This window comes from Chelonia mydas, chromosome 10, assembly GCF_015237465.2.
Source record: "Chelonia mydas isolate rCheMyd1 chromosome 10, rCheMyd1.pri.v2, whole genome shotgun sequence".
Taxonomy (NCBI): Eukaryota; Metazoa; Chordata; order Testudines; family Cheloniidae; genus Chelonia; species Chelonia mydas.
In genome coordinates this window covers 45,280,769-45,293,268 of record NC_051250.2, presented here as the reverse complement: position 1 = coordinate 45,293,268, position 12,500 = coordinate 45,280,769, and the positions used below count along the sequence as shown (strand labels likewise).

Sequence of the window (12,500 nt, the reverse complement as noted above, 5' to 3'; positions counted from 1 at the left end):
TTCTAATTTGAATTTTTAGGACCCAACTTCCAGTCACAGGATCTTCTTATTCCTTTATCAGCTAGATTAAAAAGCCCCCTACATCAGATGTCCCTTCTCTGCATAGGAATGTAAAGGGGCGTGTGTCCCCCATCCTTGATCACCACAAAACCTGCTCAGTCTCAGGTTTTTAGTGTGTATTCCATATAATGTATTCAAGTGCCCCCCCTTAACACCTATAAAATGCAATATAACGATTCTAATTCCCTATTATGCTATGACCATCAGCCCCTGTTTATCCAGGCCCTGGAAGGAAAAGAGATCTCCCTTCTTTGGGCTTGGCTTCAGTCTGAGCACAACTAGCTCTGTCCTCCCCCCTTTTCCCTGCTAACCCTGCCTTTTATCAAGCTAGTCAGCTGATGGGCCAATTAGTTCCTTCATCCAGCTCCCCACATCGACCGTCACTGGGGAAACTCACTAAGGCTGCAGCGAGCAGAGTGCTGACCCATCTATTAGACCTCAGCACTCTGTCACACACATCCCTCCTCTACCTAAGAGTGGGTTTGGGGTTTTTTTGCACCTTCCCCTCCTTGTAGGAGGTTCTTGCCTGTATACATTCCCATTTGCCCCAGGTTGGTCTTGTAGGATCCCTTTTCTGGGTCATTCCATCCTCCACCTGCAGAAATTGCTCCCATAATTCAGTCTTAGCCCACAGAGCTTCACACCTACAGGTCCACTCTCCTTATCTTCTTCCTTCTTGTCTCCGGGTTGTCCCCCTTTCTCTTCCTTCTCTAAGGCCTCTGGTTCTCCCAGTCCCATGAACTGGCCCCTGGGTTCCTCCCCTCACCCTTTCTGCCATGCAGTGACCTGGGACTGTCCAACTCTTGGGCTGTTCTTCTCCCCCGAACTTAGTTCTACCTTTTCCTTTTTCTCCCTCTTTTCTGCTGGAGCAGTTCAATTTTTGCCTTGGCTTGTATCATTCTGCCTAGGGTGTTCTGATTCTGTTAACTCAGGCCGTTCCTCATTTGCTCCTTTTTCTAGCACGTGGGGCCATGGCCACTCGCTTTCTTTCTATAGGGGAAGGGGCTCAGTCCGTACCCTCTGTAGCCAGATGGGGTAGCCTCTCCATTACTCCCACCTGCTTCCATCTGCATTTCCCCTTTACCGCTAGGGATACCTCTGCCATTGGGCATGTTCTTCTCCCCTTGAATGCATGTTAACTCTCCCTTCTCCCTTGGGAGCCTCCAGTGGGGCGTCACTAAATCCCCCCAGATCAATAAGCATCCTGAGGCAGTGTCCACAATCCCCCTTATTCCCATCTTTATAGGGATGGTAGGCATTTTCCTTTTCCTTCCCCCCTGGCAGTCCCAGTCCATCCACAGAACTCTGGGAACCTGCATTGCATCCTGGGGCAGTCCCGCTTAATATGTCCTGACCTTCCACATTGTTAGCATACTAGTCCCCAATTCCCTGAAAGAGTTCCTTTTGCTTCCTCACTTTTCTTCTTGGGGCTTTTCAGTTCCCACCCCCGCCCCCAGCCCCCTTGGCTCCAGACCCATAAGTAGCTGGACCACTCTTCTGGGAAAATTGGTTTCTGCAAACTCTTTGGAGAGTTAAATTGTGACCTCTAGGATGCTGGGCTGGTGCTGCCTCACCCAGATTCTGGTATTCTCTGGGAGGCTCAGGAGAAATTGGTCCAGTACTACCAGATCTGTAATTTCCCCCACAGATCCAATACCTGGCTTCAGCCAGTGGGCCGCCCAGGCTGTCAGCTTTTGTGCATATGCCCTGGGTCGTACCCCTCTAGTGGCCCAAAATTTCTGCTGGTATTTTTCAACAGACAGCTCTACCCAGTCTAAAATGGTGGCCTTCATAACATCTTAGTCCTGGGCCTGTTCCTTATTCAGGGCCGGTAAGCCACAGAGTTTTCCCAGTGAGCTAGAGTGCCACCTGGAGGGCCCACATTTCTTTACCCCATCTGGCGCCTGTGGCTACCCTCTCAAATATTACCAGGAATGAGTCAAGATCATCAGTTGGGCCCGCTTTGCATAGAGTCACTCCCGGTGTATGACTCCCAGTCTCTCCACTAGGACTCACTAACTTCTGTAACAACTGACTAATTCCTGGAGGCTTTTCTGCTGCTTCGCTTGCCACACCAGCAGGGATTGACATTCAAATTGGTGGGATTGCTGGAATGTCTGCATAGTGTTTTGCAGCTCTTTCTGCTCCTCAGCCAACCACGGCAGAGTCTGCTGTGTCTGGATGCTGAGCCTTCACACCAACTCCCCCCGACAAATTTTCAGTCACCCCTGCAGGGGAATCCATATCCCAGACAAACCCACACTTGTAATGGGGCGTAGATCCCCCCAGTCCTTGATCACTGCAGAAACTGCTCACAGTCTCTTCTTTTAGTGTCTACTCCATGTAATTTATTCAAGTCCCGTCCACCAATACCTATACAGGGCAATGCCACAATTCTAATACCTATGACTCTAGAACAATCAACCTCTGTTCATCAGGGCCCTGGGAGGAAAAGAGATCTCTCTTCTTTGGGATTACCTTCAATCTGCGTACAGCTAGCTCTGTCCTCTCCTTTTTCCCTGCTAACCCTGTCTTTTATCAAGCTAGTCAGCTGATGGGCCAGTTAGTCCCTTAACTCACCCTGCTTCCCCGTCTCATTAGTTAATTCCTCCCTATTTCCTCAATCCACCGTCGCTGGAGAAACTAAGTGCAGGTACGGTGATGAGAGTGCTGGCCCATCTATTAGACCTCAGCACTCTGTCACAAGCTCCTTATAAACTGCGATCAAATCACCTCTTATCCCTTGCTTCAAAACCCTTCCAATTGGTCAACATCTGTTTTAAGTGTGGATACCAGAACTGGACACAATATTGCAATAATGGTCTTGCTAATGCCTTATACAGATGTACTACCATTCCCCCACTCCTCTTCAGTGATCTACTTATACATCCAAGGATTCTATATGCTCTCTCAGCCACAGCATTTCACTTTTGTTTATCAATTGTTTATCTGTCATAACCCCTAAGTCCTCTTCAGAGTCGCTGCTTTCCAGGATACAGTCGCCTATTCTGTAAGTGTGCCATACATTCTTTCTTCCTACACAAATGATCTTATATTTGACTGTATTACGTGCATGTTGTTTCATTGTATCCAGTTTACGAAGTGATCCAGATTGCTCTGTGTCAGTGATCTGTTCTTGCTACTTATCACTTCCCCAGTTTGTGTCATCTGCAGACTTACCAGCCATGATTTTATATTTTCTTCCAGATCATTGGTAAAAATATTGAATAGCAATGGGCCAAGAACAGATCCCACTAGAAACACCCCTATTCGTTGACAGTTCCCCATTAACAACTACATTTTGAGGTCAGTCAGCTTTTAATCCCCAGAATGTGCCAAACTGAATTCATTTTGAGCCCTAATGCCAGACCTGCCTTCCCTAGTGCCTTCCCTGGGCCTAAACCTACGGCCAAGATGACTGATTCAAAACAACAACATTGCAACACTTTTATAAGAAATCGCAATCCTCACCATAAGAGGAGCAGCCTCCCACAGAGCCCCTGGCTCCACTTAGCCAAACTCCTGCGATGTCACCAGTGACAAAGGGTACATCCCAAGCACAGCTTATCCTGTCGCCAAGAGAGCTCATTTCAATGGAAGCCAGGAAGTCCAGTAGGTAGACAATGGGCCAGATTCACTGCTGGTGTAAGCAGATGCAATAACACAGTTAGCTAGTCGTGAATGTGTCCCGGTGAAGTTTGTCAGTGACTTGGGTCTCCTGGCCAGAGTTACATGCTGCAGACAGTGTTTGGGGGCAGTGAGCTCCCAAGAGCACCCAGTCCAGCCTTTGGTCCGTTGGTGGTGGTTGAAGTGAAGCCTGCTTTAGGTTTTCATCTCTGATTCATTCTGAGTCTTCTGCTCTTTCCCCAGACTGATGTGCTGCTGCAGCTGGATTTGCATTACACCCAGCTGGGCACCAAGCAGAGGGCTTGCGAGAGTCTGCAGAAAATCCTCCAGAAATCTCTGCTAGCAAAACTGTTCAGCCCGAAAAGCTCTGCAAACCCATCCAGCATGGCGGGCCAAGAGGCTGCTGCCACCATGTGCCCCAAGGATGCCCCTGTTGTGACTGTAGCCCATGAGGGCCCCAGCTCTCTGACAGCAGAGCCCAGACACAGCTGGCAATGTAGCAGCCAGTCAAACATATGCAGCGAGCCGGAGGAAAACGATGAGAGTGACCTGAGCAGCCTCTGCTCAGCACTACAAAGGACTGGCCCAGGGCAGGATTGTCCTTGACGTGGGGGAGTTCATCTCACTATCAGCAGACTGTATTTCAAGTTACAAACCAGACAACTCCCATAATCTGTATTCTAGTCTGAGCTCTTCTCCAGTCTGGCATGGATCACAACCAGATGGTCAAGGCTGCTGTTGAAAGGGTTTCTCCTCTCATCCCATTAGCAGGGAGTCCTAGTGAGCTTTATCTGATTCATAGGCAAAGCTATAAGCTGTTTAAAACAAGGGCCTTCTGCAGATGGGTGATTTTACTGTCCACTAGACAGTGTGACTGACATGAGTCATCACATTCCCGAACAACAAATGTCATTCATTTACAGCCAGTGTTGGCAACTGAGCTGCTTTGAGAGTCACACTTTAATATACAAATGTCTATATCAAGCACTGACAAAACTGTAAGAAATGGTAAGTGAAGAGACCCAAGGACCTTGCAGGCACGTCTGATACAACCACAGATACAATTAAAAAAGTAAACAGTTCTCTCAACTCTGTATAAATATTACAAAGAATTAACAAATGACAAAAGTAAAATTGTATGACTGTGTAGCTGTGTTCAGTATGTGATGCTGAAATGGTGTTAGGCTTTTCTATCTAATAGGAACATGCAAAAAACAATTGTACAATAACGTATATCTGTGTTTCTAAAGGATATATTTGATCTTTGTATTTGGGATTATGTTCATTTTTCTCTAAACCACCTTCTGATATCATTTTGCTAATGCACATAATTTTAATGTATTTTAATGTATTTATTACATTGTTTTTCCCCTGGTTCTAACGTGGGTCAGAGTTAAAGGTTTTGTTATATTCTAAATGACAGAGTTTGTGGGATGCATCTGATGTAGCTGGATGCTTTAACCTAGTGTTCTCTAGTGTCTGAGTGGTTTTGGGCGTCTGTGGGTGAGATTCACAAGGGGGATTTAGGCATCTAATTGCCACTAAAGGTGCGCAGGTCCAACATTTAGGCACCACTGGCATTCACAAAACTCCTTCTCAGCTACCACCTAACCCTGGGGTGTCCATTGCCAAAGTCCCTGAGATGCCTAAATTTTAGTGGGTGGGCAGGCACACAGAGTGTGCTTTCTATTAAATATTCTTTGGAGTAAGGGCCTGGCATGTGGGTCTCCCTCTTCCCAGGTGGGTGCTATAGCTACTGGGCTATGAAATGATTCTCACTCTCTGGCCCACTGAATATCTAACTATTCCCCTTTGTGACTGCCACCCTGTGTATTAAGGTGTGGATTTTCTTTCTAGTACTTAGATAACATGACTGCAGCCTTAACTGTAAATTGTCAGTTTTCCTCGTGTGGGAATTGCTTGGTGTTTTCTTTTTGAAGAAATGAAGGACCCTTCCAGTGTAGATTGCACGGCTGTAGCAAATGATTCACCTAGCGGGAAGCTCCCCTGTGCAATGGCTGTCACAGACTGAAGATACCAGTTAAATTTCATGTAAATCCTATTTTGAGGGCTGAAGAGATCCATAGGCCTTGTGCTGCCTCTCTGCAGAAGAATGAGGGGTGGATGTTCAGCTGCTATATAGCTCCACTGAAGTCTGTGTACTGAGAAGAGAGACAGGAACCAGCCTTTGTGCACTGAGCAGCGGTGGTGAGAGAGGGAGTTCTGCTGGAGCGCACACTCAGAGCATCATGCACAATGCTTGCCACAGTGTATAGTCATGTCTTACCAGGGTGATGGCAGTCACCAAGTCCCCCTCCCCACTCCCCGCCAAGTCTGAACGTGGGCCTTCAAGGGGCTGTCTCCTGCAGCATGTGACAGTGACTTTGTAATGTGTGGATGGCATCCTGGAAAGCAGCTCAGCACATCACAATACCATTGGGTGTGCAGGCATGTCTGTCTATCTGGTGTAGTTCCTTGGGATCTGAAGGCTGATTAGATATGTTGGGCCACAGCAAGCTCTATGCCAACATCTGCTGCTTACATACCAGAGCATGAAAAGCCCAAGGAATTATTGGGCAGGTTGGATAGGGTTGCAGGATGTTGTAAGTCTCATGATATTAATGGTAATTGGGGCTTGGAGTTCTTTTGCCGGTGACTCAGTTTTGCTTGTCAGACATCAAACTAATAGTAACTTTAAAACATTCATTAAACTCCCATAACGAAAATTAATAGAACCTGGCCCTATGACTCTGTGCTAAAGGTGCAATGTTTCCGGGGGTCGAGAGTGTCTGAATTATTGTTAAGGTAGCCTGACACGTCCAATTATAAGACCCTGTTTTCATTTGCTTATCACTTTGCCAAACTTTAACCTTCTGAACTGAAATTTCCTATGCAGGGTTTCTGCATTGGGATAATTTTTTTTACTTTAAGGTAAACCAATGCAGTCATTTCCAAGAAAGAAATTAGGGAAAAATACAATGTTTTGTCTATGTTAAAAAAACAATTCTTACAACTGTTTCATTGAGAAACGCTAGTTACTCCGGAGGGAATTCTGCGCCAAAAAATTAAAAATTCTGCGCACAGTATTTTAAAATTCTGCAGCTGGGGTTGGCCACTGGTGGTTTGGGGCAGCTGGGGCGGGGTGGGCTGGTGCTTGGGCTGACTTGGGCCAGCTGGCAGCCCGGGACACAGGGCAGCTGGGGCGGGCCAGCTAGTGGCCTATGGTGGCTGGGGCAGGTGGACCGGTGCTCGGGGAAGCCCGGTCGGAACTCCTCCAGCCACAGTGAGGGGCTTGGGACTCCAGCGAGTGGCGGGGGTGGAAGAAGGACCGTGGCTGTGGGGCTAGCCTCCCCGAAGGAGGAGTTCACGTGCCACCTATGGGAGTGGAACATCACGCCACCATAGCTACCCTGAGCATGCCGCTTCCTCAGCCTGCCGTGTGTCTCCAAGTCGAGTGCCTGTCCTCTCACCCTCCATCACTGCCAGAGCTCCCTCTGTGCCTGATGTACACCCCTTAGTCCTAAACCTCAGCACCCCCTCCACCGCCTCTGAGCCAGAGGGTGAGGGGGATAGGAACCGATGCAGGAAGGCAGAACCCAAAGGCTGGGGAAGGGGTTGGATAGCAGCAGACAGGCAGGAGTCAGGATGAAGGTGGGGGTTCCACAGGAGCAGAAGGAGCGTGGGCCAGGACCCAAGGGGACATGCGTGGGCTGAAGGTACATGGACTAAAGCGTCTATCCTACTACAGCACTTTGCCCTCCAGAAACTGGTACTGAACCCAGGATTCCTGAGTCTCACCCTTCCTCTGCTATCAGCAAACACCTTTGAAACCCATCAACAAGGTGAGTGGCTCACTGTGACGTTCCCCTGGTGTTATCTGGACCGGTGATCTGCTAGGTCACTCCAATTCTTGACTCTGGGAGCCATCCTTACCCTGTTCTGCTGTGAGAACCCGCACTCCTGGGCTGTTCTGGCATGCCTGGATTGTGCAACTGAATGACACTAGCCAATATCTCCGGTCCCAGACACAACCCTAGGAACTTCCGTCTTGCAGTGTCCAGTTATGCCCGCTGGACGCTGCAAGCTTATATGAGTACGTCAATTTAACAAAGAAATTGATATGCACCAGGCTTGTTATCCCAAGGGGAGTCTCTGACACGCTTCAAAGCAAACGCACTGCTTCAGGTAAAATAAACAAACAAATTTATTAACTACAACAGATGGATTTTAAGTCATTATAAGTCAAAGCACAAGAAGTCAGATTTGGTCAAATGAAATAAAAGGAAAACATATTCTAAGCTGATCTTAACACTTTCAGTGCCCTTACAAACTTAGATGCTTCTCACCACAGGCTCGCTGGTTGCCCTTCAGCCAGGCTCTCTCCTTTGATCAGCGCTTCAGTCGCTTGGTGGTGATGTCTGTAGATGGAGGTGGAAGAGAGAGGAAGAGAATGGCAAACATCTCTCCCTTTTATCATGTTCTTTCTTCCCTCTTAGCTTTGCCCCCCACCTTCAGAGTCAGGTGAGCATTACTTCATCGTAGTCCCTGACTGACCAAGGGAAGTGGGGTGACTCACTGGAGAGTCCAACAGATCCTTTGTTGCTGCCTAGGCCAGTGTCCTTTATTCCTGTGAGGCTGAAGCTTGTCCCATACATGCCCTGATGAGGTGTGAACTGCCCCTCTTTCCTGGAGAGTTTTTCCTGGGTTTGTTTTAAGCCATGAGGACACATTTTCAGCCTCATAACTGTATACATGAAATTACAACCTATAACATTACTATAATCTTACTATAACAACAATGCTCAGTGCATCATGAGCCTTCCGAAGACATCCGACATAACAAACTTTGCATTGGATACCACACAATCATATTATAAGGATGAACATAGGCATGCAGGGTGTTCCCCCGAGATACAGAGTGTTACACTCATAACCTTCTAATGGCTAATCCACACAGAGGATAACAACCCACCACTGCTGCCAATTACAGGCCACTGCCAGTGGGACTAACAGAGTGCTGTATACCTCAAGGTCCACATCCTGCTGCTGACCCAGTCTGGGAGTCAATAGAATTGCATGTGATAGAATTTCTGGGTTTTCAGTGTTTTTTTAACTAGGAAATTACATCACAAACAAACAAACAAACAAAACCACCCTATATTAAAAGAATATGAAAGTTGCAAAGTCAAGCTTCAAAAATTAAGACATGCCAGAATTAACTAGGCCCATGCAGTCTCAGTTCAGCCCCCTTGTGAGTATGCACTGTGATACAGTCGGTAATGACATGATCACAGATTACACTTTCCACGGGACCCTGCCTCATTCAATGCACAGGATGGAAGGTTCTCTGAGGGTGAAACAGTGATGTGCAGTGAAGGCGGCTGTTGTCTGTAGATCCTTGTGTCATTCGTTGCAGAAGTTGGAAGGTGTGTAGCGAATGAGGCTGGGAATTGCAGAAATAGAAAGGATGGTGTCGTAGGCAAGGCAGTTGAATGTCATCCTGGAGAACTGGATTCTATGCCTGCCATAGAATTCTTATGTGAGGCTGAATGAGGATAAACATAAACATTAAATAATTGCTCATTCACTGAATGAGGCAGGGATCTGGCTGAAAAAACTAGCATGTGAGCATGTCATGAAAAACTATCATAATTAAAGCTGGTCAGGAATATTTTGACAAAACAGTTTTTTGTCAAAAAATGCTGATTCATTGAATTCAAAATTGTTTGCAGGAATGTCCTGGGTTTGACAAAACTTCCGCTGAGAAAGGTTGCTCAGGTCCAGCATGGATTTTATGGTCAAAACCGAGAATAGCTGATAGCCTGGTCGTCAGGGCACTCATCTGGGATGTGAGATGTTGGAAATAGTTTTCCTAAGGTTTATTGCAACTTAGTTTCCACACAAGCATTCCTTTATTAGTCTAAAGGCCACCTGGTGTTGGTTACACCCAGAATAAAAATACAAGCATGTATGCACTGCTACACCATATCATAGCAACAATACAGTTATATGTATTGCCCAAAATATGTATAACAGGATCAGATCCAGGTGACACCTTCCCATCATGGCCTGCCTCCAGAGGGGTAAGGAAACCTTTGACAAAGAAACCCCTAAAAACCTTGTATTTTTATACACTATAATAAACAAGTCATCTGGAGCTTAGTTAAAGCCAGATGAAGCAGTTTGGAGTTGAATACTGGTATCTTCAAGGTTTTCTTCTTACCTCACTTTGCTACAGTTCTCCCTAACTATCATGACTCCACAGTTCTCAAACCCAGGTGCACAGGACTTCTGGCTTCCCATCAGCTAGTGCCACCCCATGCTCACCCAGCAGCTTGCAGCTAACTAACTGAGTAAGAGAAACCATGAAATCTGAAGTTACATCAGGGAGGGTTTCCCTGGGTCTGATTGGAGGAGCACCATGAACTCTGATTGGTCAGGGCTTCCTATTTAAACCCAAAGAGAGGCACAGGCATTTGTCCACAAAACTGGGCTCTCTATGGCTGCTACTTTGGACCCTGTTGTCTTGCCTCACTCCTGAGTCCTGCTTTCCTGCCTTGCTCCTGGTTCCTGCTTTCCTGGGCTGTTCCTGATCCTTGCCCCTGGTCTCTGAATCTGTCTCTGATCCTTGGCGGAACTCTCTAACTCTTATTCCAGCTCCCTTGGCTTGATTCCCAACTCTGACTCCTACTCCAACCTCTAGACCCGGCCATCAATGTCTCGGCCCTGACACTAAGTACTAAGCATTTCTTTGTAGTAAATTAAACAAACGTATATAACCTGCACCTGGCACCCTGTTTTCTTTATTTCTATTATGTCAGCCCAAACCTTAAATAAGGTAACACTGGTATTTCAAAGGTCACCACAAGTTTAACACAAACAACTCTTCTTTCTTCTGATCGCATTCTTTGTGGTCACATGTCTTGGCCTATCAATCATGCTAATATCCAAATTTAATTTAAAACCATATTTCACTTAAGTCCGATGTGGGCCTATCTTCCCAGACAGGATATTGTTTTAGTTTTGATGGAATAACAAATGGACCCAGAAACTCAAACATGACCCTGTCACTTTAAAACACTAAAGAGTTAAGGTTCAAGAATACAGAGAGCTCGACCTGCTTAGTCCCCTGGCAAACACACCACTAAAAATCTTCCTAACCTTTTATTAAAGGTACAGAAAAAGATCTCAAAACAGTTAAAACATTTGAAATGTAAAGTAGCAAGACTATCATTTTAACAATATCCTTTATTCCCTTTCCCTTTAGCCACAGATAATTTTTAGAAGGAAAACACCACTGTCTGACCATCTTTTAGATGATATTAAAGACGGTAATAACAGTCCTTTTTGGGAAAAAGAGGAAAAGTAGTTGAGATTATTCACAGATTAATAGAATCCAAGGCCAGAGGGACTATTATGATCATCTAGTCTGACCTCCTGTAGAGGGCAGGAGCTGGAGATGTTGCTGCTGTTGTTAAAGTCAATGGTGTATCCTACAAGATGAACATATACAAAAGGGAAGAGAAAAGAACAGCAAAGAGAGAAAATGCAGCTTCTGTCTCTGGTGTTGACTCTCACTTGTAACGACACTGCTGGAGGAACTCCAGCACAGCACACGGTCTGATTAGCCACTCCCAAGATATACCAAACTTGTACCAATGTCTAGCTGTTTAGGACATTGCTTTTAGCTGCCTTTCTGATGACAGGCTCACAGCAGTGTAGCAAAATATGTAGCCTTGGCCAGTTAATCCAGACTCTCATTAAACAGCAGCTCCCATTGGCCTGGAGCAGCAAACCGCGGCCACTGGGAGCCACGATCGGGTGAACCTACGGACGTGGCAGGTAAACAAACCGGCCCGGCCCACCAGGGGCTTTCCCTCCACAAGCAGCGGAACAAGTTTGGGAACCACTGCAGTAGGCAAAAGGAGAGGAATAGGAAAGAGAAGAAATAAGTTGCCGAAGGACACACATGGGAGTGGCGGAGAGGCGGGTGATGATAACGTGAACCAAAGTCTCACATCTCAGGTGGTGTTTGGGAGTTAGCTGGAGCTGGTGGACTTGGCAATGTCATCTGGGTCCCACTCTCTGTCCTGCGCTGGTCAGAACATTTCTCAGGATAAGGACAATGAAGGCCACCCCAAAACAGAGTAGCAAAGAAGTCCTCCAGGCAGCCTAGAGTGGCTGCAGAGAAGCAACCAATCAGGGGCCAGAAGGGCTATATAAAAGACAAGCAGCAGAGCAGAGAGTTCAGTTCCTGCCTGGAGCTTGAAGAGGGAGGACCAGGTGCCTGGCTGAGTAGCAGGACTGTGGACAGGTCAAGGTGGGTAGGCTGAGCCCAGAACCTGGCCTGACCAGCCAAGGGCACCAGGATGGGCCCAGCTGGTCTGGTTGCAGACTGAGCCCAGGGAGGACTGTTGAAAGGACCACAGCTGCAGGTACTGAGATGGGCCCTGGTTGCGTTGTTTACGAAGGCAGGGCCAATGGAAAGAAGCCTTAGAGCCCCACACCAGGACTGGGAAAAGAACCTGAGACTGTATACCCTGGAAGGGGGGGATGGTGAATGAGGCTTAGCCAGAGGGCTGAGTTGCTGAAGACCTGGTCAAAAGAACTGTGATTGCAGGCACTATCAGCCAGGGAAGGGGGCACTGGCGAGAGGCAGGTGCCGACCCCCTTACATCTTGATATAGCATTTTAACAGGTTTTTTTAATGTAATTTCTTACATATACCAATAGGATAAAATTATTTAGGATGATTATGATTCAAGGCATAAGTCAACCACTAATTTGTAGGGCTGGGAGAAATTTCTTCTCTG

At 46.8% G+C, this 12,500-nt stretch overlaps 1 protein-coding gene across 4 annotated transcripts in view; it reads left to right on the top strand.

The window, feature by feature from the left end:
* LOC102931403 (mucosa-associated lymphoid tissue lymphoma translocation protein 1) overlaps positions 1–6,417 on the top strand; it is a 60,135-nt gene extending 53,718 nt beyond the window's left edge. For all 4 annotated transcript variants that reach the window (XM_007065842.4, XM_043523806.1, XM_043523807.1 and 1 more), the window contains one exon: positions 3,931–6,417. In XM_007065842.4, the coding sequence (XP_007065904.2) occupies positions 3,931–4,293 (363 nt within the window). In that variant the 3' untranslated portion in view covers positions 4,294–6,417. The remainder of the gene's footprint in view (positions 1–3,930) is intronic.
* Positions 6,418–12,500: the final 6,083 nt, after the last annotated feature.